The sequence below is a fragment of the Volvox carteri genome (assembly GCF_000143455.1).
Source record: "Volvox carteri f. nagariensis unplaced genomic scaffold VOLCAscaffold_27, whole genome shotgun sequence".
Lineage (NCBI taxonomy): Eukaryota > Viridiplantae > Chlorophyta > Chlorophyceae > Chlamydomonadales > Volvocaceae > Volvox > Volvox carteri.
In genome coordinates, this window is record NW_003307570.1 from 951,876 (window position 1) to 971,681 (window position 19,806).

At 57.0% G+C, this 19,806-nt stretch overlaps 4 protein-coding genes across 4 annotated transcripts in view; 1 reads left to right on the top strand and 3 right to left on the bottom strand.

The window, feature by feature from the left end:
* Positions 1 to 797: 797 nt before the first annotated feature.
* Positions 798 to 1,688, bottom strand: VOLCADRAFT_92693 (uncharacterized protein; the record flags this gene model as incomplete). Its single annotated transcript, XM_002952068.1, has 1 exon — positions 798 to 1,688. The coding sequence occupies one exon, from the start codon at positions 1,686 to 1,688 to the stop codon at positions 798 to 800; it is 891 nt and encodes a 296-aa protein (XP_002952114.1).
* Positions 1,689 to 2,269: 581 nt separating this feature from the next.
* Positions 2,270 to 4,153, top strand: VOLCADRAFT_92694 (uncharacterized protein; the record flags this gene model as incomplete). Its single annotated transcript, XM_002951988.1, has 4 exons — positions 2,270 to 2,469; positions 2,796 to 3,018; positions 3,546 to 3,606; positions 4,134 to 4,153. 4 exons carry the CDS (start codon positions 2,270 to 2,272, stop codon positions 4,151 to 4,153), a joined length of 504 nt encoding a protein of 167 aa, XP_002952034.1.
* Positions 4,154 to 6,296: 2,143 nt separating this feature from the next.
* VOLCADRAFT_48532 (uncharacterized protein) lies at positions 6,297 to 6,503 on the bottom strand (the record flags this gene model as incomplete). Its single annotated transcript, XM_002952069.1, has 1 exon — positions 6,297 to 6,503. A coding segment is annotated over one exon (207 nt), but the record flags the coding sequence as incomplete, so codon positions are not given.
* Positions 6,504 to 8,137: 1,634 nt separating this feature from the next.
* VOLCADRAFT_92695 (uncharacterized protein) overlaps positions 8,138 to 19,806 on the bottom strand; it is a gene marked incomplete at both ends in the record, with an annotated part of 19,617 nt that continues 7,948 nt past the window's right edge. Inside the window, 16 exons of the mRNA XM_002952070.1 lie at positions 8,138 to 8,241; positions 8,749 to 8,944; positions 9,598 to 9,649; positions 9,866 to 10,566; positions 10,832 to 11,005; positions 11,403 to 11,588; positions 12,389 to 12,423; positions 13,034 to 13,427; positions 13,504 to 13,725; positions 14,396 to 14,494; positions 15,123 to 15,215; positions 15,546 to 15,695; positions 16,049 to 16,359; positions 16,700 to 16,819; positions 16,909 to 17,027; positions 19,436 to 19,474. Of these exons, the coding sequence (XP_002952116.1) occupies positions 8,138 to 8,241; positions 8,749 to 8,944; positions 9,598 to 9,649; positions 9,866 to 10,566; positions 10,832 to 11,005; positions 11,403 to 11,588; positions 12,389 to 12,423; positions 13,034 to 13,427; positions 13,504 to 13,725; positions 14,396 to 14,494; positions 15,123 to 15,215; positions 15,546 to 15,695; positions 16,049 to 16,359; positions 16,700 to 16,819; positions 16,909 to 17,027; positions 19,436 to 19,474 (2,995 nt within the window). The remainder of the gene's footprint in view (positions 8,242 to 8,748; positions 8,945 to 9,597; positions 9,650 to 9,865; positions 10,567 to 10,831; positions 11,006 to 11,402; positions 11,589 to 12,388; positions 12,424 to 13,033; positions 13,428 to 13,503; positions 13,726 to 14,395; positions 14,495 to 15,122; positions 15,216 to 15,545; positions 15,696 to 16,048; positions 16,360 to 16,699; positions 16,820 to 16,908; positions 17,028 to 19,435; positions 19,475 to 19,806) is intronic.

Genomic DNA, 19,806 nt, shown 5'->3' on the forward strand with positions numbered 1-19,806 from the left:
GAAAAGGCCGCACCTGTTCATCCTATCTGAGGTTCTGCCCTGCTCAGAGCAGAGAGCTTTTAGAGTACCATCGGTTTTACGCGTAACGCCGTACAATTCAATAGATTGCTCAATTGCACAATATTTTTTTCCTACAGAGTAGATTGTCATTTAACCTCTGTAAATGGTTTGTTAGCTAGTCTGTAGGGACAAGCCGAAATCCCTTTTCATACGAAGGGAAGCCCCATCGGGATGCTCGTGGCCGTTAGATTGATGTTAGTAAATAACCATGTTATAACTACTGGTAAATCTCAGTTATTTCATATTTCGACTCCCCCTTGTATTCGCGGTTGTTAGCCTGTGGAGGCGACGCTACTGCCGTCCTTTTGTCTTGCAGTGACCAAACCCACACAAGAAAATGCATCGAGTAACCAGAATTTTGATCCATATCGCAATTTATGGCCTGCGATGTATCGCTGGCGGTCGGCATTTGGCACTCACTCATGGTACGATAACTTCCTGAACCAAATGCGAAATACAACCCACTAATGCATAATATCTTGTTTCAATCAGATATTGGAAATGATCGACACTTAAGTTTCGCCTGGGACGTGGATGTCGCCGGCCAACCACACGTCAACAGCCCTTTAATAACAGCTGCGGCTTTAAGAAGCACGAAACGAAGCTCCCACTCGAGGAACCTCAGGACTGTTGGTGGTACGTCGCCTCTGTATCGGCAGCCAAAGCCGGCACCGCCGCTCCCGTCCTCCTTAGCACCCAATCTCCCTCCCTGTCGCCGCCACCTGCAGGCGCGACCCTCACACATGCACCTCCGATCCGGCTTTCCCCCCAGCATAGTCCCCCACGCCCACGCTCTCCACGCCCGCCGCCAATTCGACGATTCCCATCGCGGCCACCGCCTCCACCTCCACCCTCGCCACCACGTCTCCTGCCAATAACGCCTCCACCGTTACGAAAACCGCCATCACCCCTGCCAAAGTTGTCTTCGCCGCCGTCTCCCTCGCCATCCTTCCGTAAACCACCGTCAATCCCATCACCGTCGCTCGTTCCGCCTTCCACCCGACCGCAATCACGGCCTTCACCTCCACCACCACCACCACCACCTCCTCCTCGGTCTTCAGCACCAGTCCGAATAAAGCGAGCACGCCCTCAGCTACCCGGTCCTCTCGCACCACTGCCATCTTCACCCTTCCCAAAGGCGCCCTACCTACCACCACCCTTAACACCACTACAGCCGCCGCCGCCGCCACCACCGCCGGGGCGTCCGCCTCCTTCCTCTCCGGCACGACAATCAACGCCGCCACCGCTGCCACTGCTTCCACCCCCTTCTCTGCCACCACCTTCCCCTCCACCGCCGCCGCAATCATCGCCGCCGCGGCGTCCGCCCCCTTTCTCGCCTCCACCTCCCCTTCCACCGCCTCCAAGGATACCGCTGCCACCGCCGTCGCCTCCGCCTTCACCGCTGCCACCACCCCCACGCGCACCACCCCCAATTTCCCGACCACCGCGACCACCACCCCGATCTCCTTCGCCATCGCCACCGTGCCCACCTCAACCTCCATCTCGACCACAACTTCCGCCTCCCTCACCACCGCCTCCACCCTTACCACCGTCGCCACTTCCACCACCTCCACAGCCCCCTTTACAGCCTTCACCACCGCCTCCCTCGCCGCCTCCACCACCCCCATCCCCACCACCGCGGCCTCTGCCTCCGTCGCCGCCTCCACCACCCTCCCCAACAACACCGATCATGTCATCACCTGACAACCTGTCTAGCCCGAGCGTTATGGAACCATACGGAGGTAGGAATCCCTCACTGCCGCATATCTGAATCTGCTGCACACTGCAACCCTGACCAAGTCCTCAGGGCAGGTGGCGAGTGCCTTGGGAGCCCCCACGGGGCCCCCCTCTGTCGTCTCCTGCGTTTGCGTAGCCAGTAATTACACTGATTCATTTCGATGATAAAGAGCTAAATGAATGGATCAAAAAAGTCCCGCAATAGACCTGGAAATGAGAACAAATCCGTGTTATGTGGTTGGTGGGCGATGTGGGCGACTGATGACACGAAAAAAGCCAGGAGCACGGCGGAAAACGCAATTCGGGCCCCCGCTGTGATATACGACACAGAGGTTATAACCCATGGGGCATCGCAGCCCGAATCACTCCCTCCTTATCGTGCAGCAAGGAGCCACGCGCCAGGCTTCCATGAAGCTGACACCCTACCCATCATGGCCCCCTACTTGCTCCTCGTCACCTGCACACCAACCGCATGCCAGGCGGCAACTGCTCCGACGTGGTTGCATTAATCAATGCCACGAACACCTACCGAGCTTGGCACCAAGCCCCAAACTTGGCCTGGAGCAACACGCTGGCGGCAGACGCCCAGGCCTATGCCGAGGAGCTCGCGGCGAATCAGTGCGAGCTGGAGCACGCGCCTGTGGGAGGGGAGTGCCTGTACGGTTTGGCCTCGTGAGTGTGGGGCGTGTGTGGCCCTTGCAACGCTCCGGGGGTACCCTACACGGTGGCGAGCCGTGCACGGGATGTGGCGCCGATTTCTTCCGGAGGCCTGGATAAATACACAATAATGGTTTATGTTTCAACCGTGTGAAGGTTAGGATAGAAGACGTATCTATGCGTGAGAGTAGGTCCGTTGGAGGTTTTGCAGCCTGTGGGTGAATGGGTAGCTTTTCCCCCTCACTTGCGCTCCACCTCGCTGCACACTGCAAGATGGTGTAAGCAGTAAAGCAGCTAGGGTTTATGGACAGTCTTTATTACTACCCGCTGCTGTCGTACAGGTACCCTAAGCCGGACTGGAGCTGCAAGCGTGCTGTCGACGCTTGGTACTCCGAGGTGAAGCTGTACGACTTTACGGCACAATACCCGTACGACTACAACATACCCCGCGGCACGGGTCACTTCGTACAGCTGGTGTGGCGCAGCTCTGCCGTGTTCGGGTGCGGGGTGGGCAAGGCGGATGTGCCCATGAGCCGCATGCCGGGAGGGTACGGCGGCTGCAAGGTGAGTGGGGGGAGGAGGGCCCGGGGGTCCGAAAGGTCGGCGGACGTACCGGGGGCTGGTGGGAAGCATTTTTGTGTCGTAGTAGTAAGAGGGTGTAGGGATGGAGGGAGGGACGGGCTGCCGGAACACTTTCATGGGAGCTTCGGGCGCATGCGGGCTCACCCTCGGGCTAACCAAAGCAGGATTCGTTAAGAATTCCATGCCCATCCAAGAGGACAAATGTTATGGGTGCATTAATACAAGTTACAAGTTACAAGGTGCATTAATGGAAAAACCTCGAAAGCAGGCCGCAATAAGTGGCGGGGGGCCCGGACATACAGAGGTACATACACAGCGTGTTTATTTGGAGGGGAAGCAGCTGCCTCGTTCGTGTGTTGCGGGCCGGCAGAGCAACTAAATACCTTGCGCATTGCCTTAGCTGCTATGTGTGGGAGGGTTGGGTGTGCTCCCTCTGACGCTGACTTTCAAAAGGCTGCCGCCGGCTTTCGCTGACCCTGCTGGTGCCGATTCTGGCTGCCGCCGACCAGGTTGTCGTCTGCCGCTTCCAGAGCGGCTTCAAGGCGAGTAACTCACAGTTTCAGCTGAACGGTAAGATTCTGATGGAATAGCTGATGGTGATGACTGCAGCGTTGCGGGGGTTGCAGTGGCTGGCATGTAGCGTGGCACGCCAAGGCACAGACGCCCAACTATTCGCTAAGAATGTGTAACCCACCATCGCACCACTAGCAATGCCTCCTGCATAACTTTGACTTTGACAGTTTGCGCCCTTCACCTTCATACGTGTCGGGGGAGCAGGTTAACTACATATAATAAATAGAGAGCAGCGATCCGAAAAGGACTGCCAAAGGTCACTAGCTGCCTACCCCCACATGCAGTGCAGTCGATCACCGTATCACCAAAAAAGGAATACAAAAAAGGGAAGGACTAAGTCACCTCAACTGCACCTGCTTGTCGTCGGCCACATCAAGAGGATCTCTCAACCTCTTAACGCCTTTTGACCTTTATTTTGAGCGAACCGACCCGCCCTCGGTGAAACCGACCCGCCCAGGGCATGCACTGATGATCTCCAGTGGCTCCTTTTCCCCGCCCACGGCCCCCTCCCCCCACACACACAGTGTTCCCCCGTGTCTATTGATAGAAGGACATCACCCGCACCGCGATCTCCTCAAGTCTTTTCTTCCGGCCTAGCTTCCCGGCAAACTCTCGTGGAGGACGCGGAGGGCACGGAAGGCCGGTATATATTGCTGTCACGCCGTACAGTATCGTTCGGTATAGTAGCACGCGGCGTACCAACCATGTGCCGTACACCTACTGTCCTGCCGTACAATTTCCAATTCATTTTGTACAGCTGTCGTGCATTATACTAGTCATCATGGCCGTAGCTACCGTTATAATAGCAGTACTGCCTGCCGAAAGGGCAGATGTAGGCGATGGCCGGCCAGCAAGCAGGGGGACTTGAAAAATAAATTCAATAATAATGAGGACACGACAACGAGCGAGCGCAGGCATGCCGCGTGCAAGACACTGATGGAGCAGCGATGTCGACAGCCACTGCTCATCACCAGTTGTGTGCGGTGGACAAGATGAATTACACAGCTCAAGGACCTGCCAAGATCACTCAGTTCAGCTGCTCTCTGAACCCACGGTGCGAAGACCACGCTCTAAGGCACATTACACATACAGCCGTTGAAGCAGCACACATACACACACGCACACGCGCACATACACATACACACACACAGGCTAGCGGGCCGTTGCCTGCAAAAGAGCATGTGCGTGAATGTAGACAGCGGTGGATGCTGGTTGGGGACGGAGTTGTGTTAATTGGACTACTGGTCTATACGGCAATATATCTGTTTGCTGCTGTGCATACGGGTGACCAGGTGCTGCATGCAGTTACGTATCGCAGTGTGTGTGTGGCGGGCAGAGGGCGGCCAGCAAAGGTGCACGAGGCCTTACGAGGTGAAGCGGTATTACGGATTACGGATCGATAGGCCCTTTACCCGGCTCATCGTCATCGGTTCGCAAACTTTGCTTGAATAACCCGCAGGACTCAGCTCTGTAGGAGTATGTGACAGCCCTGGTGCATCTACTCACAGCAGAGGACTTCCAACCTCTCCACCGGTGGTGGTGTGAATGCGGGTGTTCGTGTGCATGTGTGTGTGTGTGAGGGGGTTGTTTGAATGAACCGAGCCACGTATGTATGAATGTGCCGCATGTGCCGCATGTGTGTATGTGCGTGCATATCTATGTCCGGAGAGGGGGTTGGCTTGTGGGTCCCCTTCTGCATCAGCGGCGATGATCGTAAGAAGGGAAGGGAAAAAGCAGCCATCCACCCAACCCATCCTTCAAAAAGCTAGCGGACCCTTACAACCTCTAAACTTGTCGTGGCTCACGCATCCCCGTATGTGTATACCAATATATACCAACAATCCTTATGTTGAGACTGTTGGCCATTAAACCCATATTGCGTACGTACGTACGTATGACTTAGATTACACTGTGGGCTGCGAGAGCCGGGGGCCGAAGCCGAAACACAGCGCAAGGGTCGGGAGCACACAGCACAAGTCGGTTAGTCTTGTGTGCTCCCGACCCCGACTCAGACTGCCAACACTCTACGCAGCCACTCCGCAGCCCCTCCATCCGGGGGTGGCGCTGCATGTATGTATGTATGTATGTATGTATGTATGTATGTATGTATGTATGTATGTATGTATGTATGTATGTATGTATGTATGTATGTATGTATGTATGTATGTATGTATATAAAAGTGGGTCATGCTGGAGGCTTAAGCTGGGTGGTTGTTACGCATCCACATACCCCCAAACTCCCCTCTCCACGTCAGCGGTGGCACTTCCGGCGCCGCAGGCTGGTTGGGAGCCCCGTACGTTATTGAGGACATGTTTCTGTGCCTAGGGGCACCAAAGCTGTATGCATGCTGGTAGCGTGGGTCGATTGCCGGGGTTGATGACAGGGGTCGATTGCGCAGGGCCATGTTCGGTAGGTGGGCGGCGCAGAGCCCCGTTTGGCTGGGAGATGCTGCACCTATGATCTACTTTTGCTTGATGAATCCCATTTTATAAGTTATTCATATATGAAATGTTGGTTCATTTATTGTATGTACTTGAATGACAATCACGATGCACGTCCAACCAGTGCACAACAGGGCGCAACCTAGCTGCGTACACCCCACCCGTATCGACGAATTCCTTGGATTTTGCATCTGTGGTTGTGGCTGCGTGTGCTGTATGGAGGGCAACGGGGGTATATCGTGGGTTTCTTCTTTTTCATCAGATGCTTCCTTTTTGTGGGTTTCTTCTTTTTCGTCAGATGCTTCCTTTTCGTGGGTTTCTTCTTTTTCGTCAGATGCTTCCTTTTCGTGGGATGCTTCCTTTTCGTGGGATGCTTCTTTTTCGTCAGATGCTTCTTTTTTGTGGGATGCTTCTTTTTGGTATGATGCTTCTTTTTTGTGGAATGTTTCCTTTCGAGCGATCACGTATAAGCCCGTGTAACGCCCAGCTAACTACCTAGCTAGCTAGCTGCTGCCTGCTCTTACGTACCGTCAGTCTCGATGATTATGATACAGACGTACTCGCACCTTAGTTGTCTAGCGTGTGCATATCTGTTCATTCCGCCCGTTGGATGGCCTCTCCGAGCCTCCTACAGCGCAGCGACACATGCTGAAACCTTAATTATTGCCACGTGGCTTTTTGGGGAGGTCGCAATAACTTGCAACTTGTACTATTTTAAAAAGGTAGCTAGATAACAAGGGAGCCCCATCCGTGTGAACCAGCGTTACGAACACAGCAGTCGCGTAATTCCATAAGAGGTGGAGGAGTTGGGTTCATTGCGCAACAACACAATAATGACTGGGGGTCCTGAGCCTTCCCATTGGTCGCGGGTTTTGGCTGTCTAATGGACTTGCGTTGTCTTATCTGGGTGGTAGTCTAGTTTGTGTATTAGTTTCTAGTGCAGTGCACGGCCAGCTGGCCCGCTGGCTCTACTCTTCGTGATTCTGGAGCCCACTGTAACAACCACACACACATACACACACACACTTACACCTCTCGTGAAAAGCCGCATGAAGTACCTGCTTGCAGCCCCCGGTCTTTCCTTGTGACGGGAGAGTCCTTTTAGTGCACCTCAGGATACTTCGGTTAGAACCATGCGGGAGGCGTACATGCGAACCAACTCTGGTGAAACCAAATTTTGTGGATCGAGCAAAAGGGATAGAAGTCTCTGCGATGCAAGGTAGGATCTTTCCACAATTTTCCATTTCGGGCGGCAGATTTAACGACCGGACCGGCCGGCTACAACGTTTCGTGTGGCCTGCAGCAGCTTTAGCAACGAAAATTACATTTCCCACCCCCTTGGCTGTCATCAGAAAATTGTCGAAAGGTCCACGCACGTATATCCTGCTGCGTCTCCTGTACGACAAATGCCCATGTACGACCCGTACGTAGAGAAGACCTATCAGCGCACCTCTCAGAGCTTGAGGCGGCCTTCGGCTGCCAGGCATACCGCGCTCCAAACAGCCAACATCCCCTATAGGCAAACAAGTACCGGACTACTGTGACGAGTACCTCCGAAGGCCGGCGCGGCCAGGGCTAAAAGGCGGACGCACCCTCACCCCGCCACGGTCGCAAGGCCGCCGTGGCGCACTGCCCGCCTCTCCTTCCTTGGCCGACCATACTTGCTCTTACATCCACAACTGGCAACGGACAAAATCGCCAACAGTCCCACCCCGCCCCGGTCAAGGTGGCGGACATTGTTTGGACACACATACAACCTTCACGTACCACGCACAGAAATAAAACCATTCTAATAGCATACAAGCTGCTGCAACAGCCGCGGGGATCCGTTCCACGACATGGATGGCGGTTAGCCGGCGGAACGAGAACGCAAGCCACACCCAGCCACTCCCAACCCGAAGGAGTCCCACGTAAAGCTGCTACTGCTGCTGCTGCTGCTGCTGCTACTGCTACTGCTGCTGCTACTGCTGCTGCTACTGCTGCTGTTGATGCAGGGCCGCAGCAGGCCAGGGCGCCTCGATGACATCGTTGGGACTGCGAGGGCGGCAGCAACCGCTGTCGGCCTTAGCGGTAAGTCCTTGGGGCCTCATAACTCGCTTTTGCTGCTGGCCGACGCGACCTTGTGGCGGGCCGCCTCCATCGCCTCCTCTGCCTGTGCGTAGGCGTCGCGAGTGGCTGCCCGCAGATCTGCTCTCGGGGACGCGGCCGGGGCAATGCGCGTGCGTTGGTTGGGACGCGCATGGGCCGAGTACAGCACCCGCGGCGGGTAGTGCGAAGGCGAGTTGTGCGATTCGTGCGGTCTTATTTCAGGTCCCTCCCGGTTTCGGAGCTAGGGAGGCGAGGCGAGGAGGAATACTGGCTAGCCCGGGCTAGGGAGGCACTCTTGGAGATTTCGGTTACTCGGGGTCCGCTACTGGCCCAACAATAAGTGGCCAATGACAGCTAAACAGCGAGCGTGAGAGAGGGAAAAAATCAGCGGTCTGCTGGCCGGCTGCAAGTGCCGCCTTATCCTTCAGCAGAGCTCAATCGAGCGACGATTCCTGGCTTTCAGCCGCCTCCACCTCGTCTCCCCGCAAGCCGCAAGCCATTAGCCCCGAGGGGTCACGAAACCAGAACTGGGCCGGGCCCCCCAACTCCCGCGGCACCCACCACGTTCCCCCCCTTTCCCCCACGAGTCCTACCATGTCAAGAACGTACCTGCGGCGGCGAGTGAAGCCTCCGCCGCCAGAGTCTGTCCCGCGTCGCGCGCGGCCGCCTCCGCCCGATCCGCCGCCTCAACCGCCTCTTCCTGCCCAGCGCCGTGTGCTTTGCCAAAGGTGGCCCGGGCTCGCTCCGCCGCCGCCGCAGCGGCGTCGTGAACATGCTCTGCCATGCTTTGCATGCTCGATTTGACCTGCGCCACAGCGCACGTGCGCGCGGCGAGGATCCTGGGTTTAGAGCTCTAAATACTTATAAAACAGACTGCAAGTGTGCTATAATTACAATCCGCAGCGGCAACGGCCTAAGCCCCGCGATCCGAGGGTCACCAGTGCGACCAGTGTCCACGTCCACGGAACATGTCCGGGAGGGCCCTCACTGCCCTCAAGGCCACGGAGTCATGGATGGCGTTGAGTCCAGGTCTGGAACGAGGAGGAACGCCCCCCTGCCTTCCATATCTGCGCCCTCTCTTTCCCTTGCGTACATATCGTGCATGTCGTGCCGTCAAGCCGCTATACTTAGAAAAGTCACGCGCAAAGCCGAACATACATACATACAGAGAAGCGGAAGCACCGAGACCAGGGTGAAGCCGCTTTGCACGTGTGTCTGCCGGCGAGGTCCGAGCAGAGCGGCGCAACACGGCCGGCGCTGCGCTGAGCTGCCCCAATAGCTGCACGGCTACGGACGTCAGCACTCAGCTGGGTAGTGCACCCGCCTTTTAATAGAGAACAGACGGCCTTTCCAAACGCCCTTTCCTTCAGTAAGACGTCATTGATAAGACGTCAGAACAAAAATCCGATTCAATCAAGACGTCCTATCAGCTATGTTACATAACGTCCGAGGCCTCACGTCCGAGGCCTCACCGCGTCGGCGATGGAGCTGGCCTTGTCCGACACCGCATCTGCCGACCCGCGGGTCACAGCGTGAGCTGTGCGCAGCACATGAGACGCCCCCTCCTTCGCCGCCTGCGAGGCCTCCTGGACCTCCTCAGCTGCAGTCGTCGCCGAGCTCATTAAGCCGCGGGCCGCGCCCGCCGCCTTTTCTGTCGTAACGTCCGCCGCGTGATGGCCCTTCGCTGCAGCCGCCTCCACACCGCTCTTGGCGCCGCTGACCGCACCCGCCGCCGCATCCTTTGACGGCTCCAGCCGCCTCTTGGCCCTTCTCCGCCGCCGCCCCCGCCGCGTTCTTTACATTGCCAACCGCACCCGCCGCCGCATCCTTGACGGCTCCAGCGGCCTGCTGGCCCTTCTCCGCCGCCGCCCCCGCCGCGTTCTTTACACTGCCAACCGCACCCGCCGCTGCATCCTTGACTGCCCCAGCCGCCTGCTGGCTCTTCTCCGCCGCCGCCCCCGCCGCGTTCTTTACACTGCCAACCGCACCCGCCGCCGCATCCTTGACGGCTCCAGCGGCCTGCTGGCCCTTCTCCGCCGCCGCCCCCGCCGCGTTCTTCACGCCGCCCACCGTGCCTTCAAGCGCACCGGTCATTGCGTTCGTAACCCTCTGCGCGGCGCTTTCAGCCCCCTCCGTCGCCGCCGTACCCGCGTCCCGGGCGGCGGCTCTCGCTTCCTCGGCAGCACTGCGCGCGGCATCGCCCGCGTCCTGAGAGGCTTGCAACACGCGCTCAGCACCCCCCTTAACGACTTCGCGGGCCTGCTCCATGCCATGTTGAGCGGACTGCTGGGCGCTGGTCGCGGCTTCGGAGCCGGCATCACGCAGCCGCTCTGCAGCTTCCGCCGCGGCATTCTTGGCGCACTCCAGGTCGTGGCTTGTGGCGCAGCCGTCTTCGGCCACGGCGGGGTCTGCGGCGTCGTCTGCAGCCTGACGGGGTAGCACGGGGGGAGCACGTGAGGAAAACAGCTGCTGGAGATGGACCAACGGTTTGACGGCCCAAAGGGAAGACAGGCAAGGTGTCGGAATCCCACGCGGGTGCCAGCAAGTGCATGTTGCACTGCGCCTCTTACGTCAGCTAAACGGAAGCGCACGCGACTGTGTGATACTTCGAACTTTAGGACTTGGCAGCATGCGCAAGTAGGAGAGTGCGAGTGGCGCTCGCAAATGTGTGTGGCCCGTGGAATGTCCCCACCTCCCCCATCCTCTTTGATCTCAACCCTCGACAGGACAGCGTCGGCAGCCCCAGTGCGGTTGTGCCGGCGCCCCGGGCTGTGCCGGCGCCCGTGGCCGACATCCCCGGTGGCGGCGGCGCCGTGGGGCCCCAGTGGGCGCCAGGTAGCCGACGCGTACGACGACCCGCTGCGCACTATATCGACCGGATCAGCGGTGGCTAGGCGGTGGGAGGCCACACATTGACATTGACATGAACCCCCAAGCTCCAGACCACACAAGTTCCCGCCCGCCCCCATGTTGGGGTCTGACTGTCGGGAGGGAGGGGACTGGCACCTGGCTCTAGTCTGATAAAGCATTTCTTACCCCCCAAGGCTCAATGCAACCCACACAACTACACAACCACATCCACACCACGGCGCCCACAAAGCATACGCACGGACACGGCCGTCCAGACGCGACCTGACCGGCACAACGGTCCAGCGTTCCAAAGATCTTCTAATGCACGGATGCACGGATGCAAATTCCCACTGCTACAATTTCCAGCCCCAGCATCTCTTCCGCTTCCCTGTCAGGCCAGCCGGCCGGCTAACCTTCTTTGTTCCCCGGAATACGGTCCCCACCGCGTCCTTGATCCGTGCGCCCCAGCCCGGGTGCGCGGTGCTGGGGTCCAGGGCGGTGTCGTGCAGAGCTGAGGAGTCATGGTGGCCCTCCACCCCCTCCACCTGCACCGCGGGCGTCTTGAGCTGGAGCTCCTCGGGGTGGTCGGGATTCACGCTCTGGAAAAACGCAGCGCAGCGGCCAAAATCAATACACACATACAAACATCACATACACACATACGTCCAGCAGCAGCAGTAACAGTAACAGCAGTAACAGCAGCAACAGCAGCAGAGCAGCAACAGCAACAGCCACTAGGGGTTGCAGCTGTACGCAGTACTGTTATGCGTTGAGAAGCCGCACCGAGACAGCAGCAGCAAAAAGGATCAGGATGGACGTGCTTTCGGGCAGAGAGCTTAGGGTGAATTAGTCACAGCAGGGGACAGCTACAACCAGATTCGATAAGCGGAGACGTGCGACTGGCGAAGCGGAGGGCGAAGAGGAGAGACATCAGCACATGCGGGAGCAGGGCCCAACAGGCTCCATTGCGATTTGTTTGGATAGCGCGCCCAACGAATTACGACGGTTAGTGACCTGCAGGGAATCTATGCACCTATACAAACAGTGCTTGCTTGCACACGTTACACAGTTCATTGTGGAAAGGAGGAGGACTGAGAAATGAACGCGTTCTCAAGATGAACATTATTGCTCTTCAGTAGCAGCCGGGCATCTATCCAGCACAAAGTCCACAGAAAGAAATCAACGTCATAGCAGAGGGAAGATCAGCTCCTACGAAACAGCCCTCTGCCTCGCATGGCTGTGAATTCCTCAAAGGCAACACACCATTTTACGATTCACTCGAAAAAAATATTTACATCGTTGGCTGACCAAGGCAACAGCTTTCCACGCAGCGACCCAAGGGTCAGACCTGTCCCTGTTTGTGCCCGCAGACGCGATCTGTCTGAAAGTGGCTGCGTACCTGTACAGGGTCGCTTTGGGACGCCTTTGTGAGGTCTGCAGCCAGCACAACGAGCAGCGCCGCGCCACAAAGGAGCTTGACAGCAGTTCTCGTCATCGTTCCTCAATCTGTTTCACTTGTACTTGTTCAGTCAAGCCCGCAATAACCGCGCAGGACTGTGGGCCTTTTAAGGCCAAGCATTACCTGTTTACACAAGAGACTTGCGTACTGCTTAAAGCGCTTGCGATTCTCTCCGAAATGTGTTCTATACCTAGAAGCTGCACATCCGAAATTAAAAAGTTATATATCTTACAAGAAATTGCTTTCGCGATTTCCGAAAAAGCATGTCAAGGTACGCTGCTTTTAAGGGAGTGAAATTGCCAGCGGTTTATGATGTCACGTTCCGAAGCCGTGAGGCATTGCGGCCCCTCAACCGAATTACTACTTGACATAAAACTTCTTCAAATTCTCCTGTATGAGACCCAGCACCTCATGCAAGGCTTTTAGCACAAAAAAATAGCAGGATATGTACAACTACGAATCATGCGACAACCTACAAAAAAATGCTACAACAACTCGCAACAAAACACCTGCATCAACACCTCGGATAAGGTGAAGTAACCTCGTCATTATTTCTCACCTCCTCTGCCCCTTTTTCTTATTTACCCGCCGCGACCACCACCGCGTCCTCTCCCCCAGCCTCCACTCCCTCCTCCCCGCCGGCCTCCAAAATCTCCACGCCCACTGCCGCCAGACCCCTGCCATCCGCCCTGCACCCGCTCCACACCCACTGCCTGATCAACCGCCATAGCATGATGCCCCCCTCGTCCCCTTCCTCCTCCGCCACCGTAACCTCCGCCACCGTAACCTCCGCCACCACCACCACCGCCCCGCGCGCTCTGCGGCCGCGACACTCCCCCTCCCCCTCCCCCTCCACTGCCACCTTGTTGCTGGTGACGCTGGTGACCGCCACCACCTCCACCACCGCCTCCACCACCACCAGCACCGCCGCCACGCCCAGCACCATAACCATAATCACCACCGCCGCCCCCACCGGACCCTGCAGACCTAGGCCGGAAATCTGGCATGTGCGCCTCCCTGGACCGCCCCTCGGGCCTGCCGCCTCGGTCCGGCACCTTTCCAATGATGATGCTCTTGATGCCAGTACCCAGGGGTGCGGCCCGCTTGCGGCCCGACGACGAGCTGGGCCCCGCCTCCGCCACGCCCAGATCCTCAGCCGGGTTGTACCCCAGTACTTCCGCGGCGGCATCCAATTTAGCGGTCAGTGTGGAGGTGGGCGCTGAGGTGAGGGCCACCACGTCGGCTGGCCGCAGCAACCACACGTCGTCCAAGGCAACCTTGGTCCGTTCAACACAAGGATAAGGCAAAAAGGAAGTAAAGAGCCCATCCAGCAGCAAAGGCAGAAAGAAACTGCCGACGTCCGGTATAGAGGGGACCCACTTCGGAGAAAGGTAGCAAGGACTGCCGGATAGGGTGGACCGCTTTGTAGGCTGAGGGAATAGAGGGAAGTGCACAGGTTTACTCCTACCCGCGAGGGAAGGCAGCTTTCGGGACTTTTAAGGCAGCAATCCCATGAGATGCCGGGAGTAAAAACAGGTAAAAGCCCTCGCCATATGGTGGCCTTTTTGGAGCCGTGTGGTGCAGCGGCTGATGAAGGACACGCGACAGAGGGTGCGGCATAAGCCCCAGCTGAGTCAATAGAGGACCACAGCGGGAAGGAGCTGCTGGGGGGGGAGTAATGCAACATCCCGTTCCGCTGTGGAACGTCGACGCAGCCAGGGACGCAAGCAAGCAAACAAGACGATCACGATCGGCACCATGGGCAAGCATTGCCGTGAGGACCATCGATCCCACTCAATCCCTACTCAATGCCCACGTGCATGACGATGCCCCACGTGCTGCACCCCTTCCTTGGCCATGGCCAGCGCCAAGCTTCCCCCTCCCTCCTCTTCTTCCTCCTCGGGCACCGCCGAAGCCGATGCCTCTACAAGCTGTCTCGCCCCATACCTGCGGCTGCACAGCCATTGCCTTCTTGGCCGCTGTCGCTACCTTGATGGCGTCCTCCGCGATGCCCTTCTCAGCCAGCCGGGGGGACCACTCAAACGCCTGTACAGCCATCCACCCATGCAGGGAAACAGGGGAATCAGCTGGAGGGCGGCTTCATTCCATTTCATTTCAAGCACAGCACACGTAACGTGGAAAATAGGGAAGGGGTCGATGCGAGGCGGACATACGCGCGGTAACACGCACTGCGAGGGGTAAGCTGGTGCGACACAGGGAGAGGACATGGGGCTGAGGAAGGGAGGTGTCCGGGGTCAGGAGCCGAGGAAAGATAAAAGGTGAAGTGCGCTGCATGCCCGTACGGCAGTCTTTCTTTCAGGGCAACCCCCGAAGCATCCCGTCTGTAATGAAAACATGAAGTGCCGTAGTGGTTTCCCTCCACTCGATCCATTTTCCTCTGTTTGTAGGACCAGGGCGTTCTATCCAAGATATTCAAGTGCAACCAACGCAGCATGGCTGTTCTAGAAATTTTTAGCCGTAATCACAATCACCCAACGTCGAGGGCAATTACATGCATGAATTACGGCATCTACCAACGCCTTGGTGGGAGGAAGGGAGGAAGAAGTCACGTGCATGAAAGAAAGAACTAAAAGATGTGTTCTGTTAACACCCTCCTTCCATACACACACGCAAACACTCGCTCCGACAGCCGGCCCACCATCTCTCCTCTCACCTGCAGGGTCACCTTGGCTCGCTCCAACAGCACTGCACGGCGCATTCCGTATTCGTCCCGAAGTGCGGAGTTCATATCTGCCAGCACGGCTAGCTGCACAGACAGGGGAAAGGAAAAGGGCGGCGACGTACGCAGCCGATGGCCATACAACAAATTAACGGCAGCAGCAACACTACAATGGATACCAACCACAGAAGCAGGTGCCATGATCTGGGTTATCATCCCTGCACACCATCAACACCTCCATCGCATGCAGGCAACATGGTCGTTGAGGCACTTCCTTCCAAACCAACGCATATGCCACGTCCACGGCCACAATAACGCAGCCATACCACACGGCACAAGAAGTGCGTTAATTATATGTGAAACACACCCACACATTGATATGTGTACACGCACACCCGCACGCATGCTCACACCCACCTCCTCCGCTGTCAGGTTCTCCCGTCTGCATATCGGCTCCAGGAAGGACGGCCCTAGCTGTCGCAGTGCGTTCTCCACCCGGGGCACCAGCTGCTGCAGCAGGGGCAGGGCGCTGCGGGAGCCGCCGTCCTGACCAACCGCCACTGGGACCTGAGGGGGCTCACAAGGGCGGACACGGACACACAAGGGCACGGCGCAGCGAGGACATATTAATTCCAAGTGCTGGTGAATAGGACGCCACCGGGGTGATCCTGGCCGATTGTTTGTAAGGGGGCCTTCATAAAGCAGGTTTCAAAGCAGATAAGCGCTGAAGTACATGTGGTGTGTCGCAGACAGGGTTCAGTGGTGTTGCCATCACGGACATCACCTGTGCCCTCTGCTGCCCCAGAACGCAAAAGCAGGGTGCATGGCGGAGCTGCCTTCCTTTAGCTGTCACCAAAAAGGAAAATGCATCGACTTCTGGAGCGCTTCGACATCACCTCGTACCGACGGCTCCTCCTCACCTGCAGTGCTTCTGCAGCCAGCCGCAGGGCCCTTGACACATCCGCCGCTTGCGCCTGGAGCTCCTTGCCAGCAGCATGTACCGCCTGTCCCGCCACTGCCGCCGCACCGCTGCCAATTGCTTGTGCAGCCCTGTGACCGTCCTGTTGTTGCTGCTGCGGCGGCTGCTGTTGTTGTTGCAGTTCTTGCTGTTCCTGTGTAGGCTCCGGGCCCCCCGGGGTTTCTTTCCCGCGAGATGCCAACAGCCTGGCGGCCTGGAGGCAGGCTACCAGCTGCTCCAGGACCTCTACGCGCTCCTTTGCTTTTGTCGTCGCTACGGACGAATAAGCGAGCAGTGAGGACGAGTTGCAAGGTGCACAAATTGATTTTAGGGGAGTATACATAGAACGAGACGTTGCTGGCGTAGCGCAGGTGTCGACTTGCAATGGTAAGGTAAGTGCCAGGCAGTTGACGAGAGCTGGGGTGCTAAGGCTTTGACGCGTTTCCGAACCTGGAGCGCTCCCTACCACAGGGAAGCTGCCCACATCCACAGGGCCACTTGGAGATGTGAGCATCGTGGCTTTGAAAAAGAGAGGAAGGCTGCTATCCGCCGTTTGATGCGTTGCCGAACCTGGAGCACTCCCTACCCGTCGCAGCACTGCGCGCATGCTCACCATCAATCGCTTGAAGGAGACCAAGAAGAGCATTATCAAGGCGGTTCATCTGCGCATCGCGCTGTGTAGCAGTTGCTGCACGGATCGCCTGCGCTGCTGCCTTGAGCTTTGCCGGGTCGCCTGCGTGCCGCGTCACCACGGAGCGCGTATGGCAGCGGTGTCATGCGCATACCATGATTGTAAAAGAACTACGTTTCTCCCATACTTACATAGCTCTAGCTGAGTCAATGCGAACTCAAGCGCGTCGGCCAAGGCAGCACACATCTTGCGAAACACCTCACGGACATCTTTGCCGTAAAGATCAAAGGGATTCACCCCAGTTTGCAACCTGCAACAGCAAAGCATGCAACACGAGGAGAATTAAACCCATTCCTATGCACAACCCCTGCGGCCGGGCACAAAGCTACGAAGTCTCTAAATGTCATGCAGGCCTTTATGCTAGCAGCATCACTTCGCTGCAGCATCAAAATGAAATTCTGCAAGTCATCACTTTTCCTCCCGCCTTACGCCGAGGCCGATGGACTTAACGGCGCCCGGAAAGAGAAGAGAGGGTACTTTTTTCCGTAATAACCGCGCTCATTGGAAGACCTACCCACACAGCTCAATGCGTTCGAGTAAGTCGGCAGCCCGCCCCTCATGATCCATGCTGTCAAAAATATAGGTGTTATGACGGGAACAAACTTATAGCGTTACATGTTTCTCAGGATAACGGAAATGGATTATCCAATATCGAACTTGCGGCTGCAAGGCCGCTGAGGAATGGTTGATCGTTTGCTTGTTATAAGCTCTTGAGCTCGTCAGGCCCGACGAGCCAGGTGGCTCATGAACCACTAGACTCAGCAAACAGCAAACGCTGAAGAGAAGGAGTACTTTGCGACAAAGAAGAACTGAACACTTGAATCGATGTACGACACGATTTGCGGAAGCCAGCTGTCGTCAATTTTGACGAACGCTGCGGAGAGGACGGACTGATGCGCAGAGACTGTCGCACCCCTGATTGGACTCGACCAACTTAATTGAAGTAATGCCCACTGCGCTCTCCACCACATTGTATCACTTGACTAGCGTTGTAGGTACAAAGAGCACGAGAGACATAAAGAGGGCTGCGCTGTAGGATAAGCTTGCTGTTTCATACACTGAATTTTGAAAAACACCGCGGATTTTGTTGTGGGAAGTAACAAAATGCCTGCTATCTGACACCTGGCAACCTCCGTCGTTTTGGGGAAAATCAGGGAATGGGCCTTCCCAAGATAGGCAGGAACGACGGCTCCCCTGCAGCACAATGGCACAATGTTAGTCCGATTTAGATGCCCTGCAAGCTTGTTTGCATCGGACAGCCTTTGGATGGCCCTTGGGTCTCCGGCTCGTATGGGCCCATTACACCTTTGCAGAGTCATGCAACTCAAGGTGTAACACATAAGATATTGCTTTGTGGCAACGCGTTACAAGGAGCATAGCATTGAAAGGCTTCAAACCTCGAGTCATGTCTGTCAAGGGCCAAAATGCAAAGTGAAACAAGTCGTATTTGCTGGAAACACATTGCAGACAACACCTGTGCAAAATGGTACACGCTTAGCCCACCAATGCGTCCCCTTCACTCCCTTGGACAGTGGAGAACAGTGGAAAACACGTCCCAAACACACAGCGACGAACCCTGACTTAATAACACAACAAGATAAGAACTGTACCAAACAAAACGGCTATTCGATTGCTATGCTTGTTGGACTTGGAAACTTGGAACAATATGGTTGATGGTAGCTGTAGGAACCCAATAGCTATATCGTTTTCTTAGGGTGCATTTCCAGTGCGGATTAAGGCCAGGGATTAGGGCACGGAAGTCCTTGGTACCTGGCTTGCCAGCCAGCCCGCTGGCCAGCTGACTAGCTAGCCAGCAAGGGCGGGTAGTAGTTGGGGACACCCGTGCCACGTCCCTTAACCCCCACCAAGACAAAGAAACCGACCGACGGTACAAACACCCACAACACATAGCCACACACGTGGCGCATACAAGAATACACGCACAAACTCCCCTGCGGGGCCCCGTAGCCTTCTGCCCCCGTCCCACCTCACTCTCCCTTCCCCCCTCCTCTCCCCCCCCCTACCGGATATCTGCAAGGGCAGCCAGGCTGCTGTTCAAGCTGTCTCCAAAACAAAGCCGTTTCCGAAGCTCGCCCCCTTCCTCCACACCACCGTCCAAACCACCCTCAACATGTGCAAGCGCCCCAGACCGCCTGTGTCCCTGCCTGCGCAATGCCGACCCCGCAACACCCCCCGATCCGCAACCCCATTCTGGTCCCTCTTAGCTACTCTCCCCCAAACACCAAAAGCCCTCAGCCCACAGCCCAAGCCCTCACCCCGAGCGGCCGCCTGCCCGGCCGCTTGCATGCTCTCTCTCAACCTCCTCCCCCACCCCGCCAGTCAGTCGCTATCTACAACCCCCCAAATTAACCCCCAAGCCCAATATCAAGCCCCCTACATATCCCGATGGTCCCCTCCAGGCCGATGCAGCACGTCGCCTGCGTCTACCAGGGAGCAAACAATGCAAGTTCACTCTTGTCCTTGTCTTGGCCCCGGCCCGCATCCCGGGGATCAATACACACATGCCTACACACACACTCACACTCTGTCAGCTATGTCCTGGCCGTGTGAGTCCGTGTCTACCGGCCCCCACCAGCTCCTCCCCAATGGCCGCCACAATGCGGGCAGCCAACGGGCCCGTGTGGGAAGGAGACTGACCAGGTACCTCCAGGTAGTACTTGAGCTTGGGCTCCGTACCTGGCAGGGGGGAAGGGAATGAAGGGGAGGGGAAAGGGGGGAGGGGAATGAAGGGAAGGGGAATGAAGGGAAGGGGAATGAAGGGAAGGGGAATGAAGGGAAGGGGAATGAAGGGGAGGGGAAAGGGGGGAGGGGAATGAAGGGGAGGGGAAAGAGAAGGGGAGGGGAATGAAGGGGAGGGGAAAGGGGGGAGGGGAATGAAGGGGAGGGAATAAAGGGGAGGGGAATGAAGGGAAGGGGAAAGGGGGGAGGGGAATGAAGGGAAGGGGAAAGGGGGGAGGGGAATGAAGGGGAGGGGAATGAAGGGGAGTGGAATAAAGGGGAGGGGAATG